Raw genomic sequence first — 20121 nt, 5'->3', positions numbered from 1 at the left:
TTTAAAATGAAATAAAGCGTCCAAAATAATTAAAAAGTCACTTTGTTGTATCCTGTTCTGGGTATTTCTGTTACAAGTTAATTGGATGTGTCATCAAAATTAGGCAGTTCTGCCATAAACATGTTTGTTTAATCAAAATATTCTATTGTTTACGGAAACAATACACGGACAAAAATTGATTTTTCGATTTTTTTGCTTTTAAATAAAACATTTATTTTCCTATAGCTTTGTCATTACATCACTACGCAATGTAAACTCTATTACAAGCAGATGTGGTTTAACTATTCCTGTAATATCTTTACTAATGATTATTTTACGAGCGTCAATATTTTCTCATTATCTATCGTGTGTAATAAACTTTGAATTAAAACATTAAAACTGGTTAAGACATTAGTGCGTTTGGTGCATTATGTTGGCGCCACTGCCTTTATGAATGCGTTCGGCTTATTATAACAGGTTGGACAACATTCTAACGATGCAAGCTGAAAATTATATTTAACGAGAGAAATGTGGCTGACACTGGAGCTACTGACAGCCTTATTTTCTTCAACATGCACTTTTAATTTATCATCGAAAATCAAACCAGCTTCATCAAATTTTCTTTTGACTTTGTTTTCATCGAGTCAATTAATCAAACTAGTCTTCCGTTAAATTGCATCAGCAGTCCGGTCCTTTATTTAAGTAAGTAAAACTTACGTAATGGAAGTTAATTGTGAACAGATTAACAAGTACATAATGAAGTAACGATCGTTGCGGTCACATCGAACCAGTTGCCGGTAATTAGTTTGCAAATTAGAGGGGACTAAACCGAAATGGCGGTGCTGAAGTTTTATTTGTTGCAAATTATTTGCTGTACGTTTTGAGTGAAATATTTCATGGCAGTCAAACCGCATTTGGTTAGAATGAAAACATAACAATCAATTTGTGTATTGTAAAGTCAGCATGAGGATTTATTAATTAATGTTCACGACAAAAGATGTGATATGGTTATTAATCAACAAAAAAATAGGAAAGCTTCTAATGGAGTAGATGATTTTATTAAGAACTAGGGCATTCATTTATAAAAGGAAAACTGTACAGATTAATTAAATGGACCTATACCTGCGGAAGCAAGAGAGATTAAACGGGTTGAAAGTAAAAAAACCTAAATAACTGAAATGCATTTTCGTATCCGATACTTTATAGAAAGGCTTGCTTGATTGCTTGCTTATAAAATATTTGTTCATTTACCAGAATTGCAGTTGCAATTGCTTTTAGTGGTTACTAGTGTTCAAATTGTGCTGACTCAAATAATTATGTATAATGAGAAAGGAAATATTAAATTAAACATGCGACAAAACTCTCTATTATCGTCATCCTTGAGACCATACTAATTATATTAGAAGTTTTGCAAACCAATAAAGATAATATTACAGACAATATGAAATAATTTTTCGTAAACTGTCCTAATTATATTGTATCATTGGTACATATTTTGAGGACAGTTCTTTTTTATGGTCATAATTGTTTTATGATAGTTGCTATGCTCTTATCACTGTCTCACACAAGGTATAATACAATTTGTTTTTAGTCTGTCTACCTAAATGTTCAACATTGTTTCCACTAATATGAGAAGTCCTATTTTCTGTGTAACTTCTCATTATCTGGTATCCAAATAACTGATGATTTACTTCTACAGCCTCTAAAATCACTTCTGCTTTTACATTACTATCTCCTGTTTAATTATAGCTACGCACTGCCACCATTGTCATCTTTACCTGTCCACTTCCTATAACAACATTGTTAAAAACGGAAAGGAAGCCGTTTCGTGGTGTTTACGCATTTCTTACCTTATAAGCTTTCGAACAATAGTGGATTGGTTCTTCGTAAATGGTTCAAACAAATGATCTGCTTTTCAAAGACGTCTGTCGGATATGTGTTTAGTTTTCTTACTGTCAAGGTTACTGTTGTTTTCTTGATTGTTCTTGTTTGTTGGTTCTTGGTAGTATCGTTGCGTCTGTTTTTATCTGCATGGAATGAGGAGGTAATCTGCTAATGGTTACTTCTTTGTGTCTCGTCTGGTTTAATAATGCTACTCTTCTTCTTATCGGTAATGTTTTAATTAGAACTTGAATACTAAGATATATTATTTCTTAAACAGTTTTTTGGCTTAACTAAACAAAGTTGTTAATTTCTAAGAAACCTTCGAGGTCAACTTTAAGTTTAGGTTCAGGTCTGATTACAAACAAACTTGTAAAAAGATCACATTATTCGTCGAGTCAAACTATGACTATCATAATCGCGCTTTTGTTCTTAAGTGACCCACTTGTAACATGAGAGTGGACCATAAAATGCTATTGTTCACAATTATAATAATAACATTTTCTCGTAACACTTCGCCTTGCCTTGTAGATGACTTGGCTGAACGTAGGAATATACTCAACGTGATATTATTGTATCGGGGACACAGAACAAACATGGTTTGTTTATTGATTTTGTGCAGTCTATACAAATTTTTGACCTAGTGGCCTAAATTAATCACTTAACTAATACAATATAAATAGATAAAGAATTTGAGAATGTTGATAAAGAAGTGTGACTATGCATAAGCGTCAAAAATGTCGAAAATTAGGTGGACTTCTAAATTAAACATCAATTTTACCTTAACTATTCCACTACATTCAGATAGAGGCCTATAAAAGATACCATATACCAAGTAACTACGTTCTGTTATCCCCAATATAACGTTTACCTAGGATCCGTGACTTTGACGCTAACGCTATTACGATGTGTTCCACGTGGCTTTCAGCGATCCTATGAAGTTAATGTCATTCCTTGTTCACTGGATCGAAACTATGGATAGTAAATAGGTTTACCTAGGTAATATACTCAAGCATAAGAACATGAAATTATGGGTGTAGGCTGAAGTTAAACAAAAACAAAGATAATAAAGAAGATGCAATATTTATTTTGTGTGATAATCAGATCCCAACCCAAGAGTTTAGATTAATTTTTTTGCTTTATGTGCAAGATATTAATGAATGATTTTCTTTTGTTTCAGCCTACGGCAAAGTGTTTCTAGTTAGGAAAAGATGTGGCATCGACGAAGGAAAGTTGTACGCCATGAAGGTTTTGAAAAAGGCATCGATAGTACAGAAATTGAAGACTGCTGAGCATACTAGGACTGAAAGACAGGTAAACTCATTTGATATTGGGAATATTTATTCAATCAAACATATAAAGGAAATCTTTATTTAAAACTTTTTACCAAAACCAACCTGTTGCAATCTGTTATAAACTATGAAATTTCCACCATCATGCAATTGGATTAAAAAGTCACATAAAAATAACCTATTAAAACTCGAGCGACATAAAAACAAAGCTGGAACATAACAACCTTTTTCATAGATAACATTTTTATTAAAGCGTTCCCCAGGGATCTACCCTAGGTCCTTTGTATTAGAATTCTATCGAGTATCAAATTGAAATGTCTATCGTATGTAAAACTGAGTTTTATTCAACAGGTCCTGGAGGCTGTGAGGGCGTGTCCGTTCCTGGTGACACTGCACTATGCTTTCCAGACTGACGCTAAATTACACCTTATACTTGGTGAGTCAAAGTTCATTTTTCCGTCAACTGATTTTGAAAGAGCATTTGAAACGGTACAACACAGTCTTTATTGCTGTTTTTTTTTCATATCTTTAGACTTTAAATTGGTTTCATTATGAATTTCTTATCTACAAAGGTAATTTTATTCATAGATCAATACAAGTTCATTATTATGATCTGTTTAATTAAAATTATTAGCATAATCGCCATCATGAAATCTCTTGATCGCCTATTAACTGTCATTTTAATCAAATTGTGTTCCCGTTTTCATGAATGAATAACTTTAGTACAATGATGGATACTTCGACAGATAGTTGTATGATTAAATAGTTGGATAGTTAACTATGCATCAAGTACGTAGCTAGTCTTGGAACCGATTACAAGAGTAATTGGATTAAAATGGTCCGTATTGCGGAGAAGTTCTATATCTATGGCAAACGTTTCGTAATTATCTTCTTAACATTCTCTGATCTATTCGTTTTCTATGTTTTATTCAGGAGCTTATAACATTTCTTTTTTTTTATAATTTTCATTAAACTTGCACATGGAGTATGTAGGTTTGGTTTTGTTATTTAAAAGTTTTGTGAGGATCTGAAACTACTGAACGAAACTTTAAAAAATATTGTGTTGTTGTAAAGTATGCAGTATCCCCGGATGACTTAAGGTACATTTTAATTAGGTACGGGGAGGGGTTACCCCAGGATTTGGGGAATAGCTACATTATCAACAAAAATGCTAAATCAACATTTCTGTCTATCTGTCTGCTTTTCCATGTCAGTCTTTACAACTAATTAATCATATTACACTAGGCATTTAAATCTTGTCGAATGAAAAGGATTTATTATAGTTATAAACCGTTCAGCTAGCAACGAACTAATCATTGTAATTACCGGTTACTATGATTATGCATTATTTAAATGCATTACTTTACCTCCACGTGTATGTAAATGCAATGAAACTGAACATCTTTTGAATCCGACTAATATTATAAATGCGTAAGTTTGTTAGGATGTCTGTTTGTTACTCTTTCACGCTAATACTACTAGAATGTTTTTTGTAAAATAATATAGCCACTTTTTATCAATTTGCGGGAAGTTTTTCTTTTGGGGCTCGGGTGAAACCGCGTTTGGAAGCTACATACTAGTGTATTTATATTTCTATCATATCCAAATGAATCCATTACAATAAAGTCCTTCAGAAAACCTAAATCGAATTATTTCTACAAAAGTTTGAAACTTTATTTAATGATAAAGAGCAATGAACGTATTGAAAGCTTTTTAGATTCGTCCTTGATATGATTTGGTAAACAAATATTGTTGAAGACCAGAATTATCGATTATGGGTCAATCAAACTTTGAAAATTAGTTTTGTTGAAATCAATGTTTGTATTAAAAGTAGCGAAAACTGTAATGGTGCTAAACCAATGTTTGTTTTTATTAACAAACTCAGTATTTCTAAGGTTTGTTTTTACTGAAAGTTAATAATGTGGTACAGTGTGTGGTCCTAATTCGCCTTTTCAACAAGTTTGTACAAGTTATAAAGTTATCACTTGTGTTATCTAACCGCAAAGTATCCTCTCACTTATATCGTGATAATTAAAACACTGACTGCAAAATATTTGAAACTTTAGTGTTTGGTTACTTATCTTTGTATTTGTTAACTTGTTATTTTACACGTGTCCTGGGGAACTTCTTCGCGTACTTGGATGAGATATAGCATATATGTATATCAGCCGTAGTGTAACTTTTGAAAACTGATATAATTATACAAACTACTCTAAATCTAAGTTTAGTTAGATTTTTCACTGTAATTAAGTTAAAATGTTTAGTTGTTTCTTATATCGGTATGTTAATGTCTAAAATACGTTTTGATTTCATATTCGCCGCTAAGTCGTACGTGTCTAGCTGTTGCCACCGACAATTCTAGCTAAAGGAACAAACGCAGCCGTCTGAATCAATAGCCCAATGTCACCCGGGCATGAAGTCCTTTCGCCCCAGCCGTGTCGCGGACCCCGAGGTCTTTAACCGGCTCCTGTTGTGTAACACTAGCCTGGGGTACGACTGAAGGTAGGGTCGACGGACCCCGGTGACATGCCAACCTCGATTGTCGTTACAGAGTTCATTACGGGGTTATGTCATTTTTTGAACTTCTGTAGATTTTAAGAAAGCAGTTTAGGCATACCTGTGTGTATCTACATTATATGTATGTGTAAGCTCGGAAGTTGCCCAGCAGTGGTCAGGTCAGCAGTGGTGGTGGTACACACACAAGTAAAGGTCAACCACTTAATAAAAACAATGGAATATATATAGATACTGTTGTCAAGGAAGGTAGGAATATAGATGGTGATGAATGGACATTCTTCCAGGTTCCCACAGGATCTAATACTTGGAACCGGGCTAATAATTACATATTTAATGCTTGGTTAATGAAAAATCATAGCGCAATTAGCTTTGATGGTATGGAGAATGATTCAGCTCTATTAAAGGACGCTATATATAACAGTAATTGAAGTATGTAGTGGTATATACATTGTACATAACTTCCGTGTTCCTATCGATACGATATTGTTCAAGTTTACATGTTTGCATAGCTAAGTTATAAATAGAGTACTAGATAATTTCTTCATCAAATGACAATGACAATATTCAATCTTCAATGGCAATATTTTAATGGACCTTTGTGAGCAAACTTGCTTCCTAGGTATGTAGCAGTGAGCTATTCAGTAGTAGGGAATTTTCCCTTATGCTAACTTTTCTATGTTGTAACATCAAATGCAAGATGCAACGCATGTATTTTTAATTGTAAATGTATCATGGCTACGATCGAATGCCGTTACTTATAAGACGTACAATTTGAAATTCTATTAGACGAGATTAATTCGTCTGCTAAACAACTGGTTTATCTGTGTCTGCCTTTAATGCAGCTTCTTTAAGTTTTTTCAGTCCTTTATGTTTATTTGATTGGTTTAAATTGCCCTCGTTTCTAGAGTCGTCCTTTACTTATAGTTATCGGCACGAATCTTGAGCTCTGACCTTCACCTGCGCAGAAGTAATTTATTGGGTCCCTTTTGTGGTATAAAGTGAGGCGCGGGGGCGGGCTAAAGCGGGGATTGGCCTGCAGCGCATCGCGTCATAGCCGTCACTCGGGATTGGTTCTTTACTAATAAATCACTTCTGCGCAGATGTAGGTCAGAGCTCAAGATTCGTGCCGATAACTGTACTACATTTCCATAAAGTTTTCTTTAAGTTGATGTGATGATGTGACATGTTCAATGAGACCTGGTGAGTGTAAACACAGGTGGTAAGGAAGTTTATACTCGCTGTCACTATCAGATAGGCCCGCTTGACAATTCTCGCGGAAGTTTTGCGCTCAAGTTGAAATGCTACCTGAGTAGAGATTTATTCATTTATATCTGCCGTTTATTTGTGTTGCTAGCTTTTAGCTGCGACTTCGTCTGATTTTGGGATATTAGAATCCTTGTGTTATTAATTATCAAATCATTTCTTCATCAGTCCCACTGCTAGTCAAAGGCCTCCCAATTTTGTCTCCATACCTTTCGATCCTGTAATTGTTCCCACATGCTTGCATCTTTATTATGTTATCAGTCTTCAAATATACAATTTTAGTACACCTCACATTATTATCAGAACATCACAAATCAAATGACAGCTGAACTTTGTGCTCAGACAACTAACTTAGAGTGGAGAGGATCTCAACGGGAATACAAAATGGAATATGTTTCTCAAGTAGAAAGTACTGAATAAAGCAATACTCTTCTCTGTATTGTTGAAATGAAATACAAAGTTTTATATCTATAGAGATTCAGGTGAACAAGATCTTTGAATCACTGACATAGAAATTGTAATTACAATTCGTCTGACAGTGATCCAGTTATAACTGGTTATACAACCCCTTAAACGATTTTTGGCTATTTATACCATGACCCCTTTGAGGGTTAACTCCGAGATAAAATTACTTTCTCCAAGTATATTGATGTTAACGAAGGATTTATTGCCCAAAGTATCATACATCAATACTATGACTAATTGAGTCGATTCTCTGTACGAATCTAACTCGGACTTAACCGTGTCAAGGGGATACCGGCGTTACTTACGCAACGGACATCATTTGTTTATTTTAAACCTTATCGCTATAGTAATTGGGTCTTTTATTCTTTGAGGATCGACTTGATAGCGGCTCGCGAAATCGAGAGGTTATGTATCGATTTATTTGGCTATTAATCGAATGAAATTTTAGCGATTGTGAGAGGTATTATTTTTAACTTATTTAAATATGTATTTTTAGTTAAATTAACTTTGTAAAGGAAAGTTTGCTATTAGCATATTAAAAACTCTGTAATGCTTCATATAAAAAGGCTAATTACGATGTTAGACAACTGCCATAAAACTGACGAATACTATAAAATTTTGGGTCATTATTACTAGCAGACAACCTTTGACATAACTACTTTCACTACATTTAAAAGTTGGTAATGGATATAAACTGTTGAAGCAAGTAATTCCATACATAGTACTTTTACAATGATAGAGCAACTTTACAAAATGACATACATCAGATTCAATTAGCAGATAACAGTTGCTATTCTTCATTATAACTGTATGTAAAAATATTTGCACATTCACTACTGTATGGCTAATCAGGTTTTGGTAAAAATCCTATGCTACTTTATAAACGCGAAAGTTGGTAGGTATGTATGTTAGTTTATTCGTCTTTTATGCAAGAACTTCTGGATGGATTTCGATGAAAATTGGTAGTAATATAATATGCAACTTATTATCCAAATGTAGGAATTAGTTCCTTCGGATCGTGGGTGAAATTGCAGAAGCTATTATAAAAATGTTTGCACATTCACAACTGCAGGGTTAATCGGATTTTCTAGAGATTTCAAGTAATGCCTTCTAGTTGAACTTTTACGCCCACTTTACTACTATTTCTCGATGTATAATATCTAGTATTTAAAGGTCATACATACATGAGGGGGTTGGTAATTCTTGACCTTTTGATAAAACTTCTAATGCAGGACTTACCTCTGACCTATATTTCTAGTAGACCCACATAATAATTTCTAGGGTGGAATCAAAGGACCTTAGAAGCGTGACATATCATTATAAATTAAAATATTAGCTGAAGTAACTAATTTTTAAGAATAGCCATTTTTGGAAAATTAGTAACGCTGATGACTATACTAGATGTTTATTAGTATTATTAGATCTTAACAAACAAATAGATAGACAGATACAGAGTACTAAAAACTATAAATATCTGAATAGCCATCATGAACTAAGAATTGTAGTCGACACGTGTAACACTCTGAATGAGTCGTATTTAGTAGTTAGGTACAAAGTCGTCCCAAATGAAAAGCCAGTCACTGAGAAAATAACGAAATTACTGGAAATAATGTCAGTAGATGAAACAGATACAAGTAACATAATTTAATAAGTAAGAACACAAATATTATGTATAGTGATAGATTTCTCAGAAGCCGATTCTAATGATTTAATGAAAAATTGAAAACACTTGCTAAACGTTGTTGTCTAACGCATTTGACATTATAAATGATCTGTCATCAAACTAGTGAAAACTACAATTAATATCAATGAAATCATCTCTTCCATATTACCGCTTAAATGAATCAGACGCAACACCAGTATCGTCTTGTTCTGTATTTTTGTTTTTGTTTTTCGTTTCTGGAAATACGAAATCAGTTTTGTATTATCCTCGTCCGTCCTCATCTCAATTTCAACGAAATCTTCATTTGCCCTTGACTTTGATACATGTCATGACCACTTGAATGTCGACATTATCATCCATTGGTCTAGAACGAAAATACGTTTCTGATGATAGATTGCAAGACAGTCCAAAAATAGCAAATAACACACGCATTGCAAAATTCTTCAAATAAAACTAGATATTATTTAACGATATATTTTAACCACGACCCTGGCTAGAAAATGTTCTTGCAAAATTCACAGTAGCATCGTCAAGGTCATAGAGCAACAATGTGTTTCTAAGCTGAAACTACTCAAAAAATTAACAAAAGAATATTTACATAATGATACTGAATTTTAAAATCTGCGTTAATGCTCCTTCATTGTCACTCTCTCTTTTTTGCAAGTGCTTTTGGACGTTAAAATGAGCTTCTTGAATTCTTAACTACCTCTAAATAATGATAATGTATAAGAACAGATTTCATTTGCACTTGGCCTGTGTCCGGTTAAAGATCTCTTGCTTATGGTATCTGATATTGGCAGTATTATAAAGCGTTTATGGGACAAAATTGATTTAACAAAACAATTTCAACAATCACTGAAATAACTTTGTGAATAAACAGCCACAAACAAGCTAATAATGTTACTGCTATCAATGTCACTAATGATCTGATCAATAGCTAGACTGGTAGGTAATAGACACAGTCATTTTAAACTTCGTGGAACTAATGTTTCAAAGTCAATTGCCACCCTACTTCTGACCTTATCTGCCAATACCTGACTGAAAAGTTAATGTATTCTCGCCAAACAGTACTGCTGTTAATAATAATTAAATCATTTCCATATTTTCTCTCCAACGTGAGACGGTTGTAATTAATTCAATACTTAAGATCTTTTGAAGATTTTATGTATTCAATTTACAAAGGCACTTCGGAAAGTTTTCACTCGATATCATTCTTAAGTCTGTTTCCTTTATTTTGGGGACCTGTAAACTTTTGAGAAAACTTAGGACAACGTCAAGCGATCTTATTTGGTTAATTGTTAGTATTCTTTCAGTTAAAGGCTTAATGGTGAAACTCATTCAAAAATACGCTTAGGAAATAAAGTTCACACGAATAAATATCATACAACAACAATACACACTCGACAATATTCCTTAAAGTTCAATTCAAGCCACAATAGAAAGTGAGACTGCCATACATGTTCATATTTCACATAATATAAAGTTCAGAGTTGAGGTTGCAAAATAGAAATGGCGACATGCAAAGGCTGACACATTATAATCCGTTCTTACAGAGTCGTGTCAAAACCTCAATCACCGTGGACAATACTATAATTACGCGTAGAGAATATTTCTGCACATTCAAACTTAAAAAAAGTACGCCATTTACCTGAGAACATGATTGCCAAACGGTGTGAGACCTACTTTTGCAGAACCTTGACCCACTGCCCCTGTAGTATCTAACTGCTCACGCCCGCTCAAACTCCAATTATGTATTAATGATAAATCTTTTCATGTACAGCAGTTTTGTGTTACAACGATTGCATCTTTTACCTTGACATCTACTTGCATCTTCATTGTTTTACCACGTATCTTCTGCTGATGCTTTCTTGCCGATCTCAATTATCGATTTAGTACGAGCTTGCCACCTCGTGTATGTTGTAAGTCGACTATTAGAAACCGGTCAATATAATGTTACTATGTTATGAAACACGCCGTCTGCCAATTCTCAAGCTACAATACAATAGTGTCTATACATTATTCTTATACAAGACCTTCGCCAAAGTACGTGTAATCTATCGATCTTCAACGAGAATGCGAATGGGTAACTTTGTTCAGGAGCTATTAAAATAATTGTGTGTTCAAAGAAATGTAAACTTCGCACTTCTTCATCAAATTGTTTTACTGTCAGATCGATTTAGCCATCAATAACTTTTCCTTCTCTTTCAATTGCGCAATAGAATGCAGTCGTTATGTTGCTAACTTGTCAATTATCTGCATCACTTTCACTTGTATAAAGGTCAGCTATGTTAATTACTGTACCACCATCGGTCTTAATTGATTTTTGGCAACTTTCCTGATTCTGAACCGAATTGTTATTGTTGAAAGTTAACTCTGTATAAATTAACTTGTTACAGTTACATCGATATGATTTCTGGACTCAATCAAACTTTTAAATTGGGTGTCGTTTGTTGTTTGCCAATAATAAAAGGTATTGTTGCTGGTCGAAAGTTCAGGGTTGCAGTTATTGAACATCAATTATGTGTAATTTCTTCGTCACGTGTTGTTTTCTCGGCGTTTGAAATGAAACGATTTACCAAGTCTTTTGTTCCGTCCTTTGTTAGATTGATTGCTAGGAATAATATGCGGTTTGCTTTATTACGTTTTACTTCTTCATTAGGATTTGGATTTAGTTATCTCTTTGCTTGAGAAGTCTCTATATAATTTTTGACCCCTTGCATTTCTCCCCAAATTGTATCAATAAAAATTCGAGCGTTGTTTTTATTTTTCTATTCAATAATTTTAACTACTACTTAGACTAATTTGTTATTTGTATCAATACAGTTTACTTTGAATAAGCAGTGTTTCATAAGTAGCGTTTCTCGCCTTGACCCGGAACGGGCGGACGTTTGCGCTTTTTCCCCTACTGAAGTGTTTGTAATCCATTGTTAGGTGTTGCACGTGCACAAACTACTGTTCTATGGTGTTCTAATTCTATAGGTTTTAGCGATGTTGCTTCTGTATGATTATTATCTTCAGCATAATGGTTATTGTTATGATTTGATTGTATTGAACTGTTTGGCGTCTATAATTTAATCCTGATCGGATTAATCTCAGTCTATATGATTTTTATGCGTATCTTGGTTTGTTTGTTAAAAACTTTTCAATCAATCAAATTTTTATTTTCTACGAATGTATGTACGGTACTTATGTGCGTTTCGTTAAAATTTTTGATGCTTCGTTTTGCGAAATAAAGCAATTTACCTTGGTGAAAATCGCCACGGTTTTAAGTAAAATATTGCGATTTTTTCCTCGTAAGTTGTAAGTAAGATTGCCGATATAAAACTTGAATCTTTTGTAAAAGTGTAGTGAAGTGAAATCAAGAGCAAGGTCTAACCTTGCTTGCTGAAACATGGCGACTCAATGTTTATTATAAAAGATATTTCACTCAAACTGCTCTTTGACCTTCACAATCGGAATCGTCCATAAAATATTCATTTCTCATTTTTGTCAATTTTATGTTATTGCTTTTATCATTCCTACGTCAATTCCTATCTTCCTTCTATCAATTTTATCAGATATCTGTTCAGCTTATAATTTTCGCTCTGTTGCGGTAGGTTTAACATTACGCTTAAGTATTTCAAAAACGTCATCCTTGAAGGTGATTTCATGGACGTTTTCTTCAAATTTCCTATAACTTGTACCAGGACTGCAGTAAAGATTGGGAAACGCTCGACATAATACAATATCGTAATGGAGCTGATACACGACACGGTCAGGTTGCTCCGATGATTGTGTTCGCTTGTATCGATATGAGCTTTCTTATGTGGTTCACACAGATGTTGTGATTTCTTCTTTATGTACTCGTTTTTCATCTTTGATAATGTCTCTTTTATTTTAGTTAGTCTTTGTGTGGTATTTACTGATTAGACTCGAAATTGGAATCCGTAACACTAGGGATAGACTATAAGTCGTCAATGACTGTCCTGTTATAATAAACATGAGCTTGTAATCAATGGTTAGGCTTATTGTTTATTTACTATTTATAAAATGTCTGAACACTAATAAATAAATGGAAGCCATTACAATGATTTGCAACCCAAAAACCCTAAAATACTAAATAGGAACAACAACAAAGGACCAAAACATAATAAAACGTTCAGAAAATGTATCAAAATCGGGGTAACCTAATGGCCTAAATGTTCACAGAGCGACCTCCTTACATGGTAATGGATTACTTGTACCGAAACCGTAGAACCATCGTTATGATTATAAGCATATTTGTGTGTATTGTGAGTACACTCATTAGGTTAATGTTGATATCGAATTCATTGGATCAATTGATTTCAAACATGTCGGCTTGTCGTTCTTGGAGACGGAGGGTGAATGTTTCAATCGTCTTACCATGATTATCTGGTATTGAAAGTCGTAGGCACTTACTGTTGGTTGTCCTAATATTTGGAATGCCCTCTTATGTTCAAAATAAAAGGACTCCAGGCAAGGAAAAGACAGTTAACTTTTTAGGTCAATTGAGGTCATTGTGAAAAATAATCAACTACAGGAGGTAAAAATCTTGAAGAATTACGTGAGAGAAATTCTAATGTTTCCCACCAATTTTGACATTTATGTATTTTATTTTTATGTAACCTAAAGGTCTTGGCCCCAACCTCTAAAATGTCAGAACTCTTAGCGAGGTTTTCGCGAAAGTTGTGACGTCACCGATGATAGTATTACGTCACAGCCGTACTGCGTCACTTACTACGTGGCAAGGTGAATGAAATATAATGACGTAGACAGGTGTTGTTTAAATAGAAAGGGTCTATCATTGCTGTTTATTCTCCTTACTCATCATTTCTCGTCGTTTCCACTTCTAAATCTTCTGTTGCCTCTGTAGCTTTATGTATTTCATCTAATTCATTAACAAACATATCCAGTTCTAGTATGCTCTTGAACTTAGTAAAGGACAATATCATTTGTATCGTAACGTTTTGTCATAGATCCTCTAGCCGCCTGTTTGACCTACATGTCAGACTATTTTATTACATCTCTGAATTTATTAATACTCGCTATGCTTGGTTTATCAAGATGACTTTACTAGTGTTTTGTCTAGGACTATGATTCATTTTTTTAGCTTTATTAATAGCTAATAACTTTTGACGATTCATCATCACATGATTGTCGAGTAAAAGATTTTTTGCGATAGGTCTTGAAACCGAGTCATGAATTCAAATGTGAATTTTAAACATGAAGTACCTATTAGTACGTTTAAAAGAAAATAGGGTCGAGGTGATATGCTTAATGTGTCAAGGTATTATTTTAGACATCTTTGCAATATTGATTGATGGATTGATAGCATTCTTTTACCTAATGAATTTGATAAATGAATTAAAAGTACAAAATGATTTTGAAAAGACAAAAATCATGGTACTCCCAACTTAATCTTTGATGAGAACGTAGTGGTATTTCAGATCAAGAATTTTAAAATTGAAAGTTTAAACGCAGATCCTAATCAGCCCATGTCTAAAAATATTCTCACAATAAGAAATCGCCGAAAAAAAAACATGATAGCACTTACATACTTTCTCTTGGCTATATAACATTTACAAATGTTCGCAGATAAATAAACTTCTGTACCTTAAATGAACTAGACGGTGTTTTTTCTAAATGTGGTAGTGTTTAGCCAAATGCGAATGACATGAATGATGTTATATTCTAATTTAATAGACCGCCCATATTCAATATTAATTCAATCGTTTCAAGTTAACCTACTGCTTCTCTTCATTATGCTGTTACGGTTGAGCTGATTTTGCAGAATCCCTTAAGAATTATCTGGAATCTCCTTAGGATGGCGATTCCTTTTTTAAGTAAACTAAAACTGCCGGAATTGGACATAAAATTACATGAATTAAGTAGTTATTCCCGGAGTGCAGTGTAAAACGAAATTACAGCAAAACAGAAAATGTAAGGGTGATAAAATAAACGGGAGGCAAACCAACAATTATTCTCAGTAATATTAATATTAAAATTGTGCCTCTGTATTCATCTCGAGTACTTTTATCATCGTAGGCAGACGATGTAGGTCAAAGACTTGGTATTTCAACCTAGATAAAGTGGATCGCGAACCACGCCCCTTTGTTTCAAATCTGTTTCAAGATCAAGTATTTAGATTTGATTAATTAGTCTTGTTATATGTATGTTTATAGTCTACTAAATTTTCTTAATGGGATGTTCGTCACTGGTGTGTGAAAGGCTGTAGACAGAAAGATGCGTCAAGATGAAGACACGATATGGTATACATTACAGGAGAGCCATGTTAAAAATCAGCTGTAATAAATAATCTGGATGTTGATTTTGTAATGTAGATAGTAATTGTGGTCGTAGAAGCATTCGCAGATTTATTTGATCCTGTACCTGGAATTAAAACGTGAAACTGTAATAGAGCAGAGGTTCCGCTACCATTGAAATGTTTCCTAGCTTCTGAGAATTTCTGTAACTAACTAGAGAATATTACGCTTTGAGCTATCTAAATAAACCAAGCTTAACTCATTGCAGGTGCTCATAGAGAGATTTTGTGGAACATTTGAATATGTAGGTAACCTATTCCTGGGCAAGATAAAATATTAACATATCAGGTACATTTTCGAAATCAAGCTTCCCAACCGTGTTGAACAAACACAGGATAAGCAGAATTTCTTCATTCCATTTCCAATAACTGAGGATTTCGTTTTCAGATTTATTTGAATATCTGATTAAATTGCTACTAGTCACGAATTCTCAGTCTCAAAGCCTAAGATAAATTCAGTTAATACGGATTATTTGTGCGGTTGCAAATGATCACCCACGCGTTCGCGAAATATTGCTGACATAATTATTGAATTTTAGTAGAAATTATTGGTATTTGGGTTTTGTTTGATGATGTTAATACCTTGCAACTAGAACCATTTAATATTGTAAATGTTTTAATACAACCTTAACAATCCTGATAGGTGCTAGTAGGTGGTTTGAATTACACTGAAAGGCAGTACTGGCGAATTTGTATCTACCAAGAATCCTCAAATTCGGGGAGCTTTTAACTATCCAGTATTCATAGTTGTGTTCTTCTGTTGCAGATTACGTGGCCGGTGGTGAACTATTCACCCACCTTTACCAGAGAGAGCATTTCAACGAAAATGAAGTCAGGATATACATAGCTGAAATTATATTGGCTCTTGAGCAATTGCATAAGGTGAGATGATGAATTCTTTAACAGGAATACTTCTTTCTGATGTTCTAGTACGTGTAGATATCGTTGGTCCTATGGAAGATTCGGTGATCCAATATTTTCCTTAACCTGTTGTAGAATTATTATCAGAAGTCATCTAGTTTGCCATCAGAAACTTTCCCACTATTAAGACCGACTTTTTTGCCACAATAACTAGTTTTAAAATAATACACACACTTGTCACATTAATCATAGACTCTGAACGACTTTTTGTTGCCTTTGCAAGGAAAATTAAATATGCAATCGAAACACCTGGTTAAATGTCTAAACTGAATCATAACAGACCAGGTTGCATAGGTCAAATGCTTTGTTTGACCGTAATAATAACACTTAGACCTCTATTTATGGACCTTATTTATGTTTATTTATTTATTTTAGCTGTTTTGTTCAACACTTTGTTTGATTTTCTATTTCAAGTAAATTCTAGGTATCCAGTTATAGTAGATTCATTTATGCAATCGTTTGTGTTTTTAAATGAATATTTTTGTTTCAAATATTTTTTACTATATCTTAAACTATATTGGTGTCCATTCTTGCTCTTACAAGCCTATTTATAGTGGTATCCTTTTTGTAGATGGTGTTGTAACTGCTGCTTATCTCAAAGCACACTGACCATCTTCTTACCTATTCTTCCTAAATCCTTATGTTAATCTTTCAATTTCTCCACCAGCTCGGAATCATCTACCGGGACATCAAACTCGAGAACATACTCCTGGACGCTGAAGGTCACATCGTGCTGACCGACTTCGGTCTCTCCAAGGAGTTCTGTGGTGGCGAGAGCAGGGCTTACTCCTTCTGCGGCACCATCGAGTATATGGCGCCTGAGGTCGTCAGGAGCGGCAGTCAGGGTCATGATATTGTAAGTACCCTAGTCAATGGGATTTTTTTATGAGAAACTTTTGAATCAGGGTATGGGGTAAACTGTTATCCGGGATAGTGTTCTAGAGGTCAGATAGGCAACAATTCATAAATGGTGAAAAAGTAGGTATTGAAAATTACTTTCGTGGAAAATGGATTTTTTACTGAAAGCTTTTTGGAATGTGCTGGTGTATTTGCGTAATTACTTTTAAGTCTCGTGTCTCAAGTATTTCTGCGAAATAATTCACGTGGTATTTATATTAAAGCTCAAAATTTTTAGCTTTAAAAACCCTGAGTAGCAAATACATCCTTTATATTATGCCAGTTTTCTTCTAGTATTAGAAAGATAAAATAAAATAAACAGAGGTTTGGGTCAATTTTTGGGTGGATCAATTGTATAAAAATTCAATTAACAACTACCTTTAATAACCATCTTTCTTCCACACAAAAGAACAAACAAGCAAGGACAATTCGTAGTAAAATTAAGCTTGTAACCCAGTTGAGTTATCGTAGCTCCACAGGCATAATTAGCTTAGTTGGAGGGGATAACTGGGACATCAGTTACGTAACTATTTGACGGTGTTCTTTATACTAATGTGTCACGTACACTTTGTTTTCTAAAGGTAAATTGGAACTTTATAATGACAAAAACAGTGTAGAGTAGGTATGTCGTGTTAATATTAATGTTTCTACTCGTACTTACGTCAATTGCGATGGTCTGAAATAATTTGATGCTAATTTGAATCTTTGTAAAGGGTCGCAGTAAATTAATATTTTATCATAATTTTATACAATTTGAGTTTGCAAAATTACTGTCGCTGATGGTACTCTATTGTTAACACAACTACTCATCAACATACGATATAGGATTAATTTGCATACTATATCAGTCATCATCATCATCCTCCTGTCCTCATCCCAATTTGATTTGGGTCGTCTTCCATACTCTTCTATCTGCCGTCATCTCACAACTTATGTTCTATCTATCCACATAGCCTATACTATACTATTCCTAAACAATTTAAATCATGACCCATATCCCACAAAACTGAGAATCCACAAATAAGGCATCGTTATACTTACCTGAGGACCAACACAAAGGCGATGCAATAGTAAGGGCACGGATTGTGCAAGCTTGCTGCAACGCATTGACAAACCGATGCAGATATGGATTCGTGACTCATCCGATTAGACCAGGGGACTTCGTAATGGAACGATTAGACTTGCTTTAAGATTATTTTATTTCTTATTGTGAAGATCTTGATGATCAAAGAATAAATTTTGGCAAAGGTATCAGGATACTTTGAAAAATAAATGCTGTATCGAAGCACAAGGCTAGTCCACTTTTCGTATGAGCGAAATATGTACATCGACATATTGGGGCTACTTGTTTATCCTCGTATAATAAATAATGCTCTGCAGGAAGGTCCCGAAAAGCCTTAGGTACATATAATTCTTAATATTGAAGTCCTGGTTGAACTTGGTTTAGCAAGACTTCTTCAAATTAACCAACCAGCTTTAAATACTCTCAAAAATACTCTAAAACTAATTACCTCACTCCAAAACAATTGCAATTTTCGCGTCCAATCACCAACACTGTCAACAACAGATTCGAATCAGCTGTTCTCATTCAACGAAACCAAATAGACTGTAGAAAGTATACAACGCTAACATTCTTCATATCACCTGTCTCATCTGCGCATGGTAAAACCACCTTTAACTTGAAGCTATAGGGGTGATTTTGCTCTGTATGTTATGTTCCAAAGAGGGGTTTTTCGTGCAGATGTGTACGTGTGAATTGGTTGATTGCTCGCAATTATGCGCCTCTGTCACGGTTTGGACGCAGTTTGTATGCATTTTTTGAGGATTTAGGCCGAAAAGGGGACATATATTCTTCCCGTTTAGTTGTTTTTGAAAAAGCAACTGCTAACTGCTACAATTATTCGATTTTAAAAAGGTTTGCTTGCCAATTTGGTCCTAGAACTTAAAAATATGCATCTGGTCTTTGGAGACTGCGGTTTTAGTTCGCTTTTAAAAGTGTAGTTACTGTAAAAACTTAATTAAGAAGAGAAGAAGCGATTAAGTTTTATAGAGATCGTGTCTATAGAATTAAAGTTAATCTGAGTTGATAGCAAGGTTGTCTGAGATCAGATTGATCGGAAAATTCTATAATCTATCAGCTAACGGTAATTAATCAAATCTTCACGAATCTGCTAGCCGTTTAGAGGAAGCATTTTCCAGTCATATTTTATAATTGATTTATTGTTTTTTAGTATCAAACAAGAATAAGAATGAAAAAGATTGATACATAACTTGCTAACTGCTTTCTGCAGTTATCTCGAGAACTTTAACCATCCGTGCAAAGACTCTTCGTCATGATATATGTATTTCCATACACAATTTTATCTAAATAGGACACATGAAACATGAACATACATGAAAGTATTTCTTGCTATGAAGATACTTCCTAAACCCTCATTAATACTCAGTCGTTGAAAAGTCAGGAACTTGGCAACCCTACTACAGAGCCCTATCGACTACAAACGCTGGTAACCCACTTACAAAGCCGACTTACTTGCCAGTATTGTAATGTTGTAATACTTATGTGCTAGTTTGTGGAGTCTAGCCGTCTAGGTCGGCAGTAAACTCTTTGGAACACGACTAGCTTCAATAAAGGTGCTGCAAAGATGCTTCATCATCATCATCCTCCTGCCCTTATCCCAATTTTTATTTGGGGTCGGCACAGCATGTTTTCTCCATCCATACTCTTCTATCTGCCGTCATCTCACAAGTAACATTCTTTCTTACCATATCTACTTTCACACAATCCATCCATCGTTTCTTTGGTCTTCTGCAAAGATGCTTCTACGTGCTGTAGAACCATAGAAGCCTCATTCAATAGTTAGGGGAGTGAACTGAGTGACAAGCTATATTCTGTTTGTCATGATGAAACTAAAAGAAGA

At 34.3% G+C, this 20121-nt stretch overlaps 1 protein-coding gene across 2 annotated transcripts in view; it reads left to right on the top strand.

The window, feature by feature from the left end:
- LOC110381476 (ribosomal protein S6 kinase alpha-5) overlaps positions 1-20121 on the top strand; it is a 90753-nt gene that overhangs the window by 35547 nt on the left and 35085 nt on the right. For both annotated transcript variants that reach the window (XM_064042442.1, XM_064042443.1), the window contains exons 3-6: positions 3041-3174; positions 3504-3588; positions 16149-16264; positions 16971-17159. In XM_064042442.1, coding sequence (XP_063898512.1) covers positions 3041-3174; positions 3504-3588; positions 16149-16264; positions 16971-17159 — 524 coding nt within the window. The remainder of the gene's footprint in view (positions 1-3040; positions 3175-3503; positions 3589-16148; positions 16265-16970; positions 17160-20121) is intronic.

The sequence above is a fragment of the Helicoverpa armigera genome, chromosome 28, assembly GCF_030705265.1.
Source record: "Helicoverpa armigera isolate CAAS_96S chromosome 28, ASM3070526v1, whole genome shotgun sequence".
Classification (NCBI taxonomy): domain Eukaryota; kingdom Metazoa; phylum Arthropoda; class Insecta; order Lepidoptera; family Noctuidae; genus Helicoverpa; species Helicoverpa armigera.
This window is presented reverse-complemented; position numbering and strand designations above follow the sequence as displayed.